This window comes from Chaetomium tenue, assembly GCF_020726465.1.
Source record: "Chaetomium tenue strain MPI-SDFR-AT-0079 chromosome Unknown F5144scaffold_8, whole genome shotgun sequence".
NCBI classification, from domain to species: Eukaryota; Fungi; Ascomycota; class Sordariomycetes; order Sordariales; family Chaetomiaceae; genus Chaetomium; species Chaetomium tenue.
Genome location: NW_027117336.1, coordinates 139,795 through 155,237, shown reverse-complemented (window position 1 = coordinate 155,237; position 15,443 = coordinate 139,795). Strand labels below are relative to the sequence as shown.

Below are 15,443 nucleotides of genomic sequence, written 5' to 3'. Positions count from 1 at the left end.
CGGGAATACGAATTTCCCCCAAGGCTGGAGTCTCTCTGATATACCATTGGGCCGTGGTCTTGGGTCCATCCTACCCGAGAATAACTTCATATCTTTGCGCTCTGTCATCGTGAAACCTCTTCTACAAATCCTCCCGAGTCAAGCCTCTCTTCTATCAATCCTCCCAAGTCGACCAGGCTCACGACCGAGACCCACCGTCCACTAATTTTCTCACGACCCTCGGGCCGCTCGTTTAAGAATCCTGATCCGCCTTCCCGTCTGACTTGGACTTTCTGGAAATCCATCATCCTCCACGTCTAAACCCGCCAGCATGTACCGGACAAAGCACTTCAGATGGAAGCTGATGCACGTTTGGGGTATCCTGGCCCACCTGGGACTCGTCGTCGCCGTGGCCATCAACTACATCTATGATCTCGACAAAGCCACACGATCCATAACATGGAGCCATCTTTCAGCCGTCGAGACAAGCTCTAGGCCGCGTGAGCTTGCTCTGGTGGCCGCTTCGAGCGATGTGTTTACCTTTGATCGGTCAACACATGCGTTGCTCAAGGCTTGTCTCATTATGGTAAGCTCATCCAGTACCGTTCACAGCTCTTGACGAACCAAAAGGGTTTCTAATATTGTTCTTTCTCTCGTCACTCAGGGGTCCCTCGGATTCACCATCAACGTCATCCTTCTTGCCTTACTTCTTGCCGTCGAGCCAAACAGAATCAGTCTGACCGAGGGCGAGCAACACTGGCGCAGGCAGGTCGTCACACTTTTTGGCTGCTTGCTCAACCTGCTCTTGGCAGGGGCAGGAGTATGCCTGGCTGCCACCTTGGGAATCAAGGTGGCAGAGTCCAAACCATTGCTTGCTCCACTGCTGTGGACATATATCCAAGCGTATGTGTGGCCCCTACTCCCTTCAACCCGCCGCCGTTTGTATTTGGTCGGTTAGAGGTTCCAAGACTGACAGCCACAGGCCACTGGTTTTCTCAATAGCCGTCTGCGATGCGGTCAAGAACTACATAGAAGGCAAAGACCTTCTTGACTAAACACGGTGGATGTAATGATACCCGGACAGGGTTAATTCGTGAGCGTAGTGCTTTTGATTGTTTTTATCAGGCGGCGTACGAGGAGTAACGGGGCATCCAACCTCTTAATGGCCCAGAGATGGTTAGACAATGGTCCTCGCGGGATCTGGCGTTTTCGGTTGATATGGTATACCTCGGATGGCAATTCAAACGGCCGGTGTGCGTGTTTAGTACTTTGAAATATTCACATAGAATTTATCTTGCCTCTTCAGGGTTGGATCCATTATCTAGCCACGTTAAAGCCGGCAAGGTCCTGCAGCGAGCGGCCGGAGGCTAGAGTGGATGATGCATGTAACCTGCATCTCATTGATGCAAGCCTCGGCAGGGCTCGCAGGGCCGGGTCAGTGGTCACCGGGCGCAGGGTCGCACCGAGGTGGAAATCTTTTTTTTTTAGGGAGAAGACGATGAACGCAAGAGAGTTAACACACACACACACACACACACACACTTAACAAATCGGATTCAAAGTCAAGGTGTGGCCAACTCTCGCTCTCGTTCCCCCTCCTCCTCTCGTCCCCCACCCTTGACTCCCGGATTGGCCGCAAGTTCGTGGCCGTCAGCAAGAAGGGCAGGTCCGTGACAGTCTACCAAAATTTGATAATCCCAGTTCGTATTCGGTGTGTGTCCGCAAAGACGGACCGACTAGCATCTTTCCGCCCTCTGCTCTCTTTCTCTACTTTTTTTTTTTTTTTTTTTACATGTCCTCGCAATATCCCGAGCCACCACCGCTCACCGATCAAGTTGCGGTCTGGCGACTTGGAGGTTGATGCAGGGTTCATGTCGCACATTGCAGGGAAGGAACCCAAGCCGGTTGATGGATGGGACCTGCCCCAGAATCGCGTCGGTCAAGCCTGCCGTGATCAAAACACGCCAATCAGTGATCAGCCGGATGATGGCAGCCTGGCAGGGTGCCATGACGCGCCCTGCAAGGTTCTTCTTGGTTCGCATCCTGCTGTGCCGCAATCCCTCAGCTTCGCCCGAAACTGCCATCTGCAACGAGCCACCCCCGCTCCGCTGCGCTGCTCTGCGAGGGTTTCAATTGATTTGTCCTATAAGGATTTGCATCTGACGGTGCGATTCTTACTCTCAGGGGCTTCCAAAATGAGACAAAACCACGGGTTTTCCACCGCTCGACCATGATCTTGCCCGAGAACCGTGCAGTAGCGCCCGTCTGGTCGGGCCCGGCAAACACTGTGCTCCCCCATCCTGGCGCAACGCCTCCGGGACCGACCCCGACCCCGATTCCAGTTTCGACGCCAAATGCTCAAGCCACCATGCCGGACAGCACGGGCCTGGAGGGGAAATCCCGCACGCTACAGGGCCCGTCAGCGGCTGAATGGGCGAGGCACCGCGAGACCATCGTCGGCCTCTACAGGCAGTACCCGTTGAAGCGGGTGAGTGAGATCATGAGGAAACATTATGGCTTCTCGGCAAGGTATGCCCGGCTGGTCGCCCGCCGTCAGGGTCCGCCGCTTTCTTCTTGAGCCGAGTCTACACTAGAGAGATCCCCGCGCGAAACACCCGACGGGCTAGAGTGGGCCGAAGCACAACAGCAGAGAACCTAGTGGTTGCCCGTCTGTGGGATGCTCGGCGCATTTCCCCGTCATCGCGACCTGCACCTGCACACTAATTACCACGCTGCATCTTACTCAGTCAACCGAGGGTCCTAGTGGGCTCGTGTCGGTCACCAATGGACATCTTATCCTCCTCGTTGCCGTTGTCGGCCAAGGTGGCCGGTTTATTAGGCCCGGCCACCTGAAGATCTCTTCGGTGATGATCTCTTCTTATAATAAGACTTCCCGGCGGAGGATACCACCCACCTGCCAGCTTCCTCTTTCTTGAGTCCCCGTCCCCGTCTTACCCCCCCGCCCTGCGCCGGCCGTTGTCCCGCCTGTTTGACCCCCAAACACTTCCATTCAACCTCCTTTCGTCATGACTCTGATCCGCCTCGCTGATACCTGCGACAGCAAGCGCATGTATGACAAGCGGTTCCGGGAATGGCATGTCTTCAAGAACGTGAACAGCGACGAGAGGGCGAGGGCTGCGCGCCGGACTCCAAGCTCTGCGCCGTTGTCTCCCCCGAGGCAGGAAGATACCGACAACAACTTCAGCCAGGAAGACTTGCGTAGAACCCTACGATGCGCCAGGACAATTCAGCAAGGTGGAAGGCGGACGGCATCAACAAGCACTCCCCCCACCCCTGTCGACGCCCGGGCCGCAACTCCACCACCACTGTACAGGCCGGCCCGACGGAGTATCAGCATCTCGGACTTGATCAAGCCTGAAGACGACCCACCGGGGGTCCCCGCCCCCGGCTTGCTTTGTCAGGCCGAATCCCCCCCCACGCCGTTCTCACCACCCAGTACCCCGAGTATCACGACTGGCTCAAGTCCCGCATCTCCGGCTGAGAGCTACCAAGAGCAGGACGACCGTACCGCCCTCGTCGTATCTGGCTCCCCAGGCCCCGGCATGGCCGCCTACAGGGAGCAGCTCCAGCATTTGTTCAACAGCCCTCCCCAGGCCCTTTCCCTGGACTCGCAAACGCGAACCATGAGTATCATTACATTGAAACTCCGGGAATACTACGACTGGCAGCTCAACAACATCCCAGAGGGCGCCCTCCCAGATGATTATTTGGGCCAGAGATCCCCTGACGAGTCCACTCGCTACTGGAATACTATCAAGGACGCCATCTATCTCGTCAAAATATCTGCCGGTTCCAATCCCAGTTCCGGTTCTATCGAAGACATGGACGATCGCCCCGACCGGCGAGCGTGGTCTGCCTTTGCTGAAGCGGGCTCTCTCGCGGCGGGGGCCATGACCACCCAACCGTTCGACTTCCTACGGAACCTTTTCGCTACGCTCTCCCCAATCAATACCAGCGCCCGTCCCGAACTCCGAGGTATTTTACTCCAGTTCCTCAGCAGCGAAGCCCAGACCAGCCTCTCCTCCAGCCACCCGATTACCCAAATTTGCAAGGAGCTACAGCAGGACGAAGGCTGCCAGGAAATTTCACAGCGCAGCCTGCAGTGCATGCTGGATATTTTCAACACCCGGCTTGGACGGTCGAGGGCAATCACCTTCAAACTCCTCGACTCACTCGCTACCCTTCTTCGCCGAAGTGGTGAATACCACGCGGGCCTAGAGATCATCACAGAGCTGCTCAAATCATCCCGCCCGGTTTTCGGGCCAAACTCAGACCAAGTGCGCTCGGTCGAGAACGAACTCGCTCACTTTTATATGCTAAGCGGCCAACCCGATTTGGCGCTTGGTCATTGTATGTCCGTGATTACGAGACCACCAACCTCAGCTACAGCGGCACAGGAGGAGCCCACATTTTATCAAGACGGCATTGCTGCGCACACCATGGAAGACATTGCCGAAATACACCAGCGGCGCGGGGACCTAGAGCAATGCATCACCTGGTTAGAGCGCGCGGCATCGATAGCTCTGGTTGTTTGGGGGCCAAAAGCCATTGCCACCAGTCATCTGATTGACAAGATGACAAGCCTGCAGCGGCAGTTCGGCAAGGACCTCCTGAGGAGCGCGACGCTGTGGGAAGCCGCAATTGTCGAAAAGACGGTTTGAGCGTCAGATGCTCCCCGAACCCTCCCCCTCTTCCCCCAAAAACGTTTGGGGGCCAATTCAAGGTGTCATTGCGTCATTTTACGTTTTATTGCGTTAGGGATTGTCAGGTGTGACGAACCTGTCCAGGATCCTGTCCTGTTAGGGTTCAGCTTCGGTGAAGGTAATCTCTGCAAAGGATGCTTAGGTTCGGTGCAGCCGAAGGGTGCACAACAAATAGACTTGTCTCAACAGTAGGCTTGCGAGCTTGTAGCGAACTGTAGTTGTGATTGCTAACTGGAGAACTCCCAGAGCTCTCCAGGACGGGTGACTATATACATGTCTGATTCTAGGGTGACCAGTGTGCTCAGTCCGTCTGAGGAGATCAGTGGACACCGAGCTCACTGGTCTCTTTGTTCCTACTGAGCCCTCCTTCGTGCTTTGATTGGCGTGAGGTCTTAGTGATCAGTGTGCTCAGTCTGTCCAGCCTGGACTTGGCATGCTGAGCTCACTGATCACCCTGATCACTTCCCTAGCTCCCTGATTGGTTTTCCAACCGATTGGTCCGGGCGTCCTGCGCCCCGTGGTCCCACCTGTTGGCATATTCGTGACATCAGGTCTTGTATACTTACGGCTTCCATATCATCTGGGCGATGTTTCCCATATTTTGGTGTAGGACGACGAAAAGTCTCCGTTTTTTTGAGCCAAAGACCTCGCTGGATGTCACCTTACTGTGTACTTCTTAAGCATCGTGGCATACCGACCGGTGATTTGTGTCGGTTCCGGTGCCCGAATACCTATTTCTGGTTGAAAGACCCATATCACCGTTGTATTTTACGTGCATGTTCAAGCGCCGCACCGCCTTTGCAATACATGATACTTATATGAGGCGTTTGTGTGACGAGGCCAGGCACTAATTATACAACCAAAGGCCGACGCCGCCCCCATCTGGGCGCCTAAATATCTAAATCTCTCGCCCCCACCATAACGCATGCCGCGCTACCTAAGGTAGCTGGGAATCAAATACGACATTCCTGGTGTCCCCTTGGATATTTTACAGGTAAGACATTAACTGCTTCCAGAACACGGGCTAAGCTTATCTCGAAATCTATTTAGTGTGGTACCCGGCTTCGCCTTGACCCAAACCTGCGGCGAGCAATCTATTATAGTCCGACTACCTCCCTTTAGGGCATTGAGCTTATCAAATCCCTATCATGCTCCCCTCGTTGTTTACTTGTTCGCGTCCTCGCTTCGTCCAGCGCCCTCGATTAGCCGAGGATGACGCTTATGTGGTCCCCCGCCCGGGCCAGGCAACTCATGTATGCTCCCGGAGCTGTGGTACCAAACCAAAAATATTCTCCTGTGCGCGTTCTGTACAAATCCTGTACGCATGGTCACTGCGTATTCGATTTGTGTTGCCTCGAGTTCCGCCTTCTTTGTCGGAAGCACGCAGACGTCGTGGAACGGCCAACGGTTGTTGTGGGATACACATCACATCGTTGCCCGAAGAGACAGTGTTATACACCCTGCGAAACCCATGTGCCGGGGAGAAAACTGCCAATATTATTGTCCTCTTTGTAACCACCAGTCTTGTTGCGATTCAAACTACTCAAGTCCCTCTGCCATATCCAGATAATCAGCAACATTTAGGCTACTAACAACAACCACTCCGAGCACCTAAATTAGCACTACAAATATGAAAAGCAACGACGCTCTTGCTCTCATCATTCTCGCTTACGTAGCCCTCGGTTTCGCAGTGTGCTTCTTCATCGTCCGCTTCGCCATCGCCATGCGCCGCCGAATACACGGCTACGCGACGAGCTCATCGGGGTCATCCAAATCGAATTCTTCACCCGGCTCCTCCGCGACTTACGAGAGCAGCCGGTCGAGTGCGTCGACTGCGGGGCAGGAACCGACCACGGGCCCGCTCCCTCCTACGCCGCCGCCCGTCTCGTTTGCTTTCCCGCCTCCTCCGCCGGTTGTGCCGCCCTTTCCACCCCCTGTCAGCTCGGGGGGCGTGACGGGTTATCCACCGGGCTCAGTACCGCCGCCGCCGCCACGAGTTAACTAGGACGGAGGCGGAGGCGGAGGCAGTGAGAGAGAGTAGCTAGTGTTGGGATTGGTGAAATTGGTGAAAGGATGGCCGCCGGGGGGGGGGGGGGGGTGCGTTGATGGTGTGCCTTGAGATGGGGAGGAAACTTGAGCGGGAACACTGGAAAACAAATGGGGTTCCACCACAGTCACCCAAAGTGCGGTCTTCAGGGGAATATCTCAGAAGCCCGAGTTGGTCACGTCAAATATTTATTCACTCATTCACCCATCCATCGCAGAGTCTATAACGAGTGTTTCCACCGAGGGTCCGAGTCCAATCGCCCACGTGCACAAATCAACCATCGTTGATTTCCCTCCTCAATAGAACTACTCGCTCAGCCGCTCCACACAGCCGGTCCTGGGGGCTTGTAGGAATCCGGCGCAATGGAATAGATGTTGACCAGGATACCCGGGTCGTTGCTCGAATAAGCACCCGGCAACGAAACCAGTGGTCCCGGCGTGCCGTTGCCACCTCCGGTGATCTGGATCTGGGAGCAGGCAAGATAGAACTGGGCCTGGTTGGGCTGCGATGCCATGTGCAGCGCGATCTGCTCGACCCGGAGGAGGTACTCGCCGTTAGGGGTGTTGGCGGGAATGGTAGCCTTGTTTGTTTCGTAGGTGTCTGCAGTAATCAGGGTCAGCAACGGCTCGTTATAAGTACCTAGGGATAGAAGTGGCACGTCATACTCTGTGCCGGCCAAACCAGCTGCTTGTTGCTGTCGGTGGTGGGCATCGTGGTGGCGATCTTGAACCAGACAGCCCCTGAACCGTCGAACGTCTTGGCCGACGAGCCAGCAGGGACCTTGGCGAGATAGTACTGCGTCGGCCCGGGGTGGTTAATTTGCTGCGTCGAGATATAGCTGACAGTGGCCCCAGCCGGCACCGTCACCACGTTTGAAGCCGTCTGCGACGAGTAGCAGCGGATGTCGCCGCTGGTTGGGTTCTCGACTCCCTGTTTGCTCTGCGCGTTTTTGGTCATGCGGGTGGCGGACCAGTCCTTGTCCTCGGACTTTCCATTGACCACTAGCCTCGGGAAGGTATCTGGTTGAGGGTATTAGCTACACCCCTTCAACTACCCAGGGTCAAGCGAAGGGGAGGGACGCCAGGGGTAGGCGGGTTCCATACAGTGGGCTTGGACAGCCGTAGCTGCAAGCAGCAACCCAGTGACAAGTTGCATTTTGGAAGTTGTTGTTACGGTCGCTGTGGCCTGAGAGCTTTTTGGTTTATTCTGAGCGCGAGCGGTACAAATACATAATACGGGGTCTCAGGGGGCAGGGCCGAGACCGACGTCTCTTATACATCACTTTTGACAGGCGGTGTCTCCATTGATCGGCAGGTCGGGCCAACGCCAGCATATCCCCTGTGTTGATCCCCAAATAGAGTGTGTCTGGTGTCACTGAGCATTGCAACATTACCGGATCGGGCGCTGGCCCTGGCTGTTGAACCACCGAGCCAAGTGAGATTTATCCACTCCCGGGATGCAACTGCCGAATCCTGGGGTATGTCGAACCTGAATGCTTGGAACACGGGTCACAAGAGAGCCCAGTAATTAACTTATATTAACTCTTCGGCACACGCTAGGCTTTCTGTAGCTGCAACGCCAGCGCTCTTGTCCGTGGAGCATACGCCCCAAGGGGCTCGAAGTGATTCCAAGCGAGATATTCCCCGACAATCCCGCCTTGCCGTGACTCGAATGGCATCTACCTAACCGTCACTGGCCTCTTTTCATGGTTTTCATTTCACAGTCCATGTCTCCTCCAATTATTGTAGCCCGAAGCTTGCTTTCACCGTTGCCTCCGGTTTCTCATGTATTTCCATCATCCCTACATATATTGAATATGGTTAATCCAACTTTGAAAGGCCTGGGGCAGGGAGATGCGTCTATATGCGATGACTTCGGATCTTGTTGTACCCAGTAATACCTATTCAGAGGTTCGATATAGACATTGTATTATCACCGAACCAATGTTTTTTTCACGAGTGATTTAGCCAATGCTGCAATTTATGTTCATGGTTTAAAGATGTCTATATACAAGTTGTCTCGCTAACCACATTGGTCATCTGTCGAGCGAGCGTCGCCGCCGAGGATGGAAACCAAGGCTCATTTCACATTCGGTAAGTAGACAAAGCCCATTTACCACCCGCCCAACTTCTTGCTCCTAGGCCATTTCCTCCGCCAGTCAAGCAGCTTAGCACTTGAAGACCGGGGGGCCGGGGTTCTGGTACGAGGTCGGGATGGGCCAGTTGATGTTGATCAGGATACCGGGGTCCGAAGCCTTGTACGCGCCAGGGAACGAGACCTTGTTGGAGGGCTCAGTGCTGCCGCCACCGGTGACCTCAATCTGGGCGCAGCTGATGTAGAACTGAGCACCACCTGAGCTCTGGGCGACGTGCAGTCCGATGTGCTCAGCGCGGAGCAGGTACTTGCCGGCCTTGATGCAGCTCGGGATGGGGACGTCGAACGAGCTCTTGCCTGTAAATCGAGGACTGTCAGTGGTGCCGTGTCACACAAGTTGCAGGGATGGCAGCTTTTGCAGGCCACTCGGTGGAGGAACATACCGTTGCTGGGCCAGGTGAGCTGGGAGCCGAAGCCGGGTTGCTCGTGGTACACCTTGAACCACACAGCGCCGTCACCGCTCCACGACTTGACGTCCTGTCCATCGGGAACGCGGGCCAGGTAGAACTGCATGGGGCCCGGGTGGTAGATGTTGGGGTTGGCGGAGTACTTCACGGTGGAACCGGCCGAGACGGTGTAAACATCTTGGGCGCCGGCAGAGCTCGACTGGAAGCAGCGAATCTGAGCCGAGTTGACATCGCCAACGAAGCCGTTGTTCTGCCAGTTGTCGGCCCTGCGGACGTGCTGCCAGTCGGAGCCGCTTCCGACCTTGGGGAGGGTGTAATGGGCGCTGGCGCCGAGGGCGGCGCCCAGGAGAGCAAAGGTGGTGGTCAGCATGGTGAAGATTGCGGTAGGTCACAGCGTCAGTGGCTGATCTTCTCATCCGGGTTCCGGGTCTGAGGGCTCTGTTTTATACTAGTACTGCTAGGCCTCCCAGGCAAGCCCCTTCGGGCCCTTCCCCCCACCCCCGGCCGCCATCGTCGGTATTGCACCACATCCTCCCCAGATCGGGTTGGCTCCGTCGATGTCTCTTCTTGGCAAAGCTGGCATTCCCGGATTCTGTCCAGGGCTGCCCGACCTGGGTTCCGGTAGCCGCCTACCGCCTTGGCCCGGCCGGCTAAAGTGCAGCTCCGACCACTTACAAGAGTTGCCGATATTGTTGACTTTCTAAAACAGATCAACGGCACTTCGCTCCGCGCCCACCTGTCCCACCGTCCATTGACACAGCCCTTGCGGGTGCATTGTGGAGTGCATGAATCCCGCACAAGCGACACGGCCATGCTCCTGGAAACCAAAAGATTCGAACCGACTTGCCTTGGGCCTGGTGTCATCTCTTGGCTTTTGGGCCGAGACCTTTGTGTCCTAATGCATGTGTGGCCCAACACCTTCCGGGCAGGCTTGGAATACCTCCGCCGAGGACTTGGGCAGACCGCCGACGGCGTCGTGATGCATGGACGCTCCACAACACCAACCCCTTACCATTCCCTGGGATGCGGAATCGCTGCCAAACGGTCCGAATACCAGACACCTCCGTACGCGCTCTTCCGTCTTTCCACGATCAGCTAGGCCGCCATGGCGCGATGTATGCACATTACTATCTATAGCATTGCTCGTGATCGGCGCAGGGGCAAGGAGCAACCAGCATTCAGTATTTCTCTGCAAGTGTATGTGTGTGTGCGTGTATGTATACATGTACTGTGCCCACCCCAAGGTTTCGAGAGCCTAGCTATTTCACGTTCGTAACCGTGCAGCCCATGTCCCCCACGCAGGTGCCCCTGACCATGAGCGAATGGGCATGGGTTTGTCGACTTGATTTGGAACGTTGCCTTGCCAGGCTCGGAGTCCCCGGGAACTGATCCTGAGGCGGTGTCAACCCGTCCGTCCACTTCAAGATCTCAGGTGTTGGGAAATGGCTGACGTCTCCGTTGGTATACCCAGCACTGGCAATTGGCGCGGTTCAAGTCTAGTGAGGCACTTTTCCTCCCCGATCAAGGAGGCGCTCGGCACAGCGTGGCGGACTCGGCCAATGGCCAGTGGCCTTGGTAAGCAGCCCAATATTAGGTGGTCTATTGATTAATTCAAAGGTCCCCAGCTGATACCGCGGATGTGAAAAGTGACGGTTTCCTGTTTTCAGGATTCCATCCAGGTTGGTTGCGCAATATTCCCCGTTATTAACGTAACAACAAAGTGCGCGTCACTTATGGCAGAGGTTCATCTGAGGGCTGGCACTCCCTCTCCAACACCTAAACGCCCCAAACAGGCGAGAACTCCGCGGTTATCCCTGGCTGGATGGATACATGTAGGAACGTTTTCGCGCGTTCCAAGCGCCACTTGACACTACAACACCGAGCCCGAGGAAGGTATGGAAATAAAATCTCTAGGCTCTCACTGGATATCTGGTTTGCTCCTCCTTTCTGTTTTCTGCCACCCCATAAAAGACTATCAGTCCAGTGCTAAGACTGGTTTGTCGGTTGCCACTGACTTGCCACACCCTAATCTTTCACAACCTGTCCGGCCGTCGCCGTTGACGGCACTCTTCTACGTTTTACAAGGAGTAGCGTTTCAAGTGTGCTACGAAGTGCCAGAGGAAAGCATAGGTAGTCACTCAGGACCAGATAAGTAGCCCACGGGAAGCTGGTACGTTAGATACAGCTGTCTAGAAACCCAGCCTAAATACAAGTGTTTACGACTGACGTCTTGGGTTGTACAGCTGACCCTTGGTGCCCGAAGAAGTTCCAGCCCGAACCAAATAGGGGAAAACTACGAAGATTCCACGGCCTTCGGTGCCGGTAACGCCAGAATCTTGTCCGCCGCGTGCTCCGCCGCAATAACAATGGCAGCCGATGGATTTCCTGTGATGTGTCCAGGAAAGATGGAAGCGTCGACGACAAAAATGTTGTCGGTCCCGTACACCTTGGTGTTGAGGTCCACCACCGATGTGCCACCAGTCCGTCCGTCGTCGGTGCCGAGCTTGGCCGTTCCTAAAGCCGAAAACTATCAGTCTCCATCTTCCATAAGAAAAAGGCAAGTAGCCAGGAAGTCTTACCGATCCAGTGGTTCGAGCAGCGGCGTGCAGGAGTAGCCGGTATCTGTCATGGGTCACCCGTGTCAGCGTGAATTCCTGCCGCCTCGAGGCTAAAGGTGGGCTTAGATTTGTGCTCACCGAGTCTACAAAATCCTCGACAGTGACGTTCGAGGGAGGGGTAATCCACGTCAGATTTGCCACGCCCTTCAGCGACTCTCGGAGGTTGGTGATCCCCTGAATGACTGCTTCCCTATCGTGTTCGTCACGGAGGTAGGGTGGCGTAGAGACGATGGTGTTCAACTGTCTCGTGATGGTCATCCGGCCTCGGGACAAAGTGCCTGTGCCCAAGTACTGGGTAACCGTCATTGAAGCTACTCCCGTTAGCATGCCTTGCTACCGGCTCGCTCGACGCCATTTTTTAGACTCACTATTGAGTTTGCCTTCGACACGAGCCTGCCACTGGAGGTGACGAGGGATCCCATCACTTCCTGTGATGATTTCCCAGAACTGAGGCACGCGGTTAGTAGTGAAAAGAAACAGCAGCTACTTCCCGGATAAGACCTTAACTTACGATCGGTCCAATATTAGGGGCAGCTTGGGCCAGCGGACCAGTTCTGTTGGCTGCGCATTGTCAGCTGTTTTCCTCCCAGGTGACGACGGATGGATTTCTCAGAAAGAAAAACCTACCCAGATAAGTCTCGGTGTCGCTAACGATGGGATCGTCCCAAGCACCATAGTAGTCGTAGAAAACCACGTCCGGGTGAGCAATCTCAACATCCGTCTATCAAAAAGGAGGAATCCCGGCCAGTTAGCAGTGCCCGACCCCCCTCAACCTCCTCTCCATACCACACATGGGAACTGAAAATGGAAGAGCTTACCCCGACATGGTCGTTCAGGTTATGGCCGACCGGCAAATTGATCCACTGCTCCGAATCAATCATGGTCGGGCCATCAACTGTCGAGTTCTTGACAACGTTCAACTGGTCCGTCGGCCCAATACCGCCTATTCCCGTCTGGTCAGTCCAACAGATTGTCTCCAAAGTGGCTGTTGAGAGAGAGAGAGAGGCTTACTCCTGAATAGCAGCTTTGCCGAGCCAAATGCTCCCGCCGCAATGATCACCCGACCCGTGCCGGGGGTGAGGGCGACTGTGCCAGCATGGCCAGCTCCGCTACACTGCACCTCGACACCGGTAGCATGTCCGCCTTCCCGAATCACCCGTCTCACTGTTGTGTTCATCCACAGAGTGAAGGTCTTGCGCTCGAATGCCGACACAAGATAGGTGGCCAGGGGCCCGCCTCTTTCGCCGCCGGAATACATGAAGGTGCTGTGTCCGAAGGTGCGGTTCTTCTTATCTGGATGATCGTTCGGGATCAGGTATTCCCAGCCCGCCGTCTCGAGGCTGTTGCCCAACATGTCGAAGCCCTGCGACAAGTATCGCTTGCCGTCCATCGAAGGCGCGATGGTGCCGGGGATCCGGGAGAAAACCCGTTCCGTGGCGGCCGCTACATCTCCGCTGTGCCAACCCTCGGGGAAGTTGACGTCCCAATCGTCAGGGTGTGGCTTCCACCACAGCCCTGCGTTGACCGCGGTTCCACCGCCGAGCATGCAACCCGCCATCTGATCGACGTCGGTACATATCGCGCCAGTCGGATCGGCCCAGATTTGATTACACAAGCCAGGTACATCGAAGCGAGTCAGGCTGGTATCGGCCAGCCAGTCCGGCTTCATGATTCCGCCCCATCGCCCGGTCGACGGCGGCCCCTTTTCGATCAGGAGCACCTTGTGGCCAGCTTCGCTCAAGCGGTCCGCGATGGGGATGCCGCCTGCGCCGGATCCCACGACGATGTAGTCATACGTCTCGGTCGAGGAGACGTTGGCACATTGCGCCTGAGCCGCTGCCGGCTGCAGCCCTAGAGGAGGAGGTCATTAGGCATAGTGGCCGGGACTTGACGTGCGGTTTTACTTACAGAGCGCCAGAGCGCCCCCGGCCGCCACCAACTTGGAAACGGCGTGCATATCAACTCGAGTCCGAATACGCAGATGGATGAAATAAGACCCAGCTCGGTAAGGGCTTTGGCGGATGGTCGAGTACCAGTCTCTTTCTCAACACCATCCGAGAGGAATTAGGCCCTCTTAAACCCCAGCACGAGTCGGCCGCCCCGGAGGCCGACCGATCCAGGGGCTCACCGTCGGGGTTCGCCCCATAATTTCCCCATGGCTGAGTGCGGAGATTTTCCTTGAAGCTTTCGGTCAAGATTGGGGAACTCTATTAGCCGAGAGCGCGGGATGCCAGAACGTGGCAGTCAGCATGTGCGGTTCGGTCCAACGAGCATGTCCGGGGTGCATCCTTTCAATCTATTCGAGCGGGGAACCCTCCCAAGAAGCTGGGGTATATATTAATGCTGGCATCCCACCTGTATTACCAAGCTTCTTCCCTCGTTCCTCGTGATGCCAAGTTCCACGCCGCAACTCTTCCATGTCGGTCTGTCCATCATTTTTTCCCCCGATCTCTCCTATTGGCGAGCGGTGCCCCAGACCCAGGAACAGGACTGCATTCACTGGCCAATTGCTCCTACGATGGGACGCGGTCGAGAGGGGGTGATAGCACATGGCAGCCATCGGCAAGGGGCCAAGTCGGGGGTGGCTGCCTCTTCGAGAGTGCCCCTATTCTTCATTTGACTTGTGAGTTTATCCCGAGGATCATAGGCTGATTTCAGAGGAATCCGGCATATTTTATGTGATCCAGACGCAGTCAAGGAAGCCGAGTCCAGAATAACAAGTGCATCAACATGTTCTGCGGAGAGTTAAATCGAGTTCCAGGATGGATCTACATCTGATGCCGTCCTCGTGGAGGGTGGAGTACGGGCTGAACGGACTATGTATCGGGCACTCTGGTTCGTCGTCTTTTCCCCGTGCTCTTCCGGCTGAAGGAGAACGTGGGAACCTATATATACCATTGCCGATTTTCACGGCAGATCCCCAGCGCTGGGATGACAAGCCCCTGTAACCCGCCTTCGGGGATGCAGCCAGTCGTGCAAGCATAGGCGACTGTGGGGATCTGGTCTGTGTGATGGTCAGGGGAGCTGTTCGGGGCCCCGTCTCTTCCGGATCATGGTGCATATAATTCATCGGTTCAGTACCGTAGAGCTGTATGAGAACCAGACGGTCATCTTGACGATGTACTCATAAAATACGAAATATCTCAGACACCCCGTAGCGCCCTTGCTTCTACACTGTAACTCGAGTCCGCTCAATGTAGTACTGCTTCACGTTGATTAGCTCTGTATTGAAAACCACATGACTTATTGAACCACGAGGTGTGAATTGATTGGGTCAGACTTATATAAAAGCAACCAACAGGTGACAGGCAGTAAGAGTTGAGGAGTGTTTAATAGTAGATAAAGGGGAACGAATAGCAGCATTTCCTACTAGCGTGAAAGCTTATATATGCCGGCGCTAATCTGTGAGGCTATATCTAGTCTGTATACCGAGGTAGGTACCTAGGTAGTGACTTAGAGAGGTAGTTTAAAGTAGCCCCGATCTTCCAACGATAGGCGACTGTTGCTTACTGCC

General features: G+C 55.3%; 6 protein-coding genes across 6 annotated transcripts; 3 read left to right on the top strand and 3 right to left on the bottom strand.

Moving 5' to 3' along the window:
* Window positions 1-310: 310 nt before the first annotated feature.
* F5144DRAFT_661263 (uncharacterized protein) lies at window positions 311-1,472 on the top strand (the record flags this gene model as incomplete). The annotated part of the gene is made up of 3 exons (XM_066793290.1): window positions 311-565; window positions 644-882; window positions 962-1,472. The coding sequence occupies 3 exons, from the start codon at window positions 311-313 to the stop codon at window positions 1,032-1,034; spliced, it is 567 nt and encodes a 188-aa protein (XP_066638216.1). The 3' UTR covers window positions 1,035-1,472.
* Window positions 1,473-2,062: 590 nt separating this feature from the next.
* Window positions 2,063-4,899, top strand: F5144DRAFT_587165 (uncharacterized protein). The gene is made up of 2 exons (XM_066789823.1): window positions 2,063-2,508; window positions 3,041-4,899. Exons 1-2 carry the CDS (start codon window positions 2,210-2,212, stop codon window positions 4,659-4,661), a joined length of 1,920 nt encoding a protein of 639 aa, XP_066638215.1. The 5' UTR covers window positions 2,063-2,209; the 3' UTR covers window positions 4,662-4,899.
* Window positions 4,900-6,333: 1,434 nt separating this feature from the next.
* On the top strand, window positions 6,334-6,708 carry F5144DRAFT_607189 (uncharacterized protein; the record flags this gene model as incomplete). The annotated part of the gene is made up of 1 exon (XM_066791534.1): window positions 6,334-6,708. The coding sequence occupies one exon, from the start codon at window positions 6,334-6,336 to the stop codon at window positions 6,706-6,708; it is 375 nt and encodes a 124-aa protein (XP_066638214.1).
* A 355-nt stretch (window positions 6,709-7,063) lies between these two features.
* F5144DRAFT_624328 (glycoside hydrolase) lies at window positions 7,064-7,998 on the bottom strand (the record flags this gene model as incomplete). Its single annotated transcript, XM_066792197.1, has 3 exons — window positions 7,854-7,998; window positions 7,416-7,769; window positions 7,064-7,350 (listed from the first exon to the last, which is right to left on the bottom strand). The coding sequence occupies exons 1-3, from the start codon at window positions 7,903-7,905 to the stop codon at window positions 7,064-7,066; spliced, it is 693 nt and encodes a 230-aa protein (XP_066638213.1). The 5' UTR covers window positions 7,906-7,998.
* A 919-nt stretch (window positions 7,999-8,917) lies between these two features.
* On the bottom strand, window positions 8,918-9,721 carry F5144DRAFT_616244 (glycoside hydrolase; the record flags this gene model as incomplete). The annotated part of the gene is made up of 2 exons (XM_066791828.1): window positions 9,288-9,721; window positions 8,918-9,201 (listed from the first exon to the last, which is right to left on the bottom strand). Exons 1-2 carry the CDS (start codon window positions 9,679-9,681, stop codon window positions 8,918-8,920), a joined length of 678 nt encoding a protein of 225 aa, XP_066638212.1. The 5' UTR covers window positions 9,682-9,721.
* Window positions 9,722-11,520: 1,799 nt separating this feature from the next.
* On the bottom strand, window positions 11,521-13,886 carry F5144DRAFT_616243 (uncharacterized protein; the record flags this gene model as incomplete). The annotated part of the gene is made up of 9 exons (XM_066791827.1): window positions 11,521-11,825; window positions 11,891-11,933; window positions 12,008-12,240; window positions 12,298-12,376; window positions 12,441-12,490; window positions 12,557-12,650; window positions 12,748-12,872; window positions 12,941-13,780; window positions 13,838-13,886. 9 exons carry the CDS (start codon window positions 13,884-13,886, stop codon window positions 11,605-11,607), a joined length of 1,734 nt encoding a protein of 577 aa, XP_066638211.1. The 3' UTR covers window positions 11,521-11,604.
* Between the last annotated feature and the right edge of the window lie 1,557 nt (window positions 13,887-15,443).

Bases quoted from the DNA above. Each gene is read 5' to 3' on its own strand.
- F5144DRAFT_587165 (XM_066789823.1), top strand. From the start codon at position 2,210: ATGATCTTGCCCGAGAACCGTGCAGTAGCGCCCGTCTGGTCGGGCCCG. The intron at 2,509-3,040 runs GTATGCCCGGCT...TACCTGCGACAG, and splicing joins CATTATGGCTTCTCGGCAAG to CAAGCGCATGTATGACAAGC.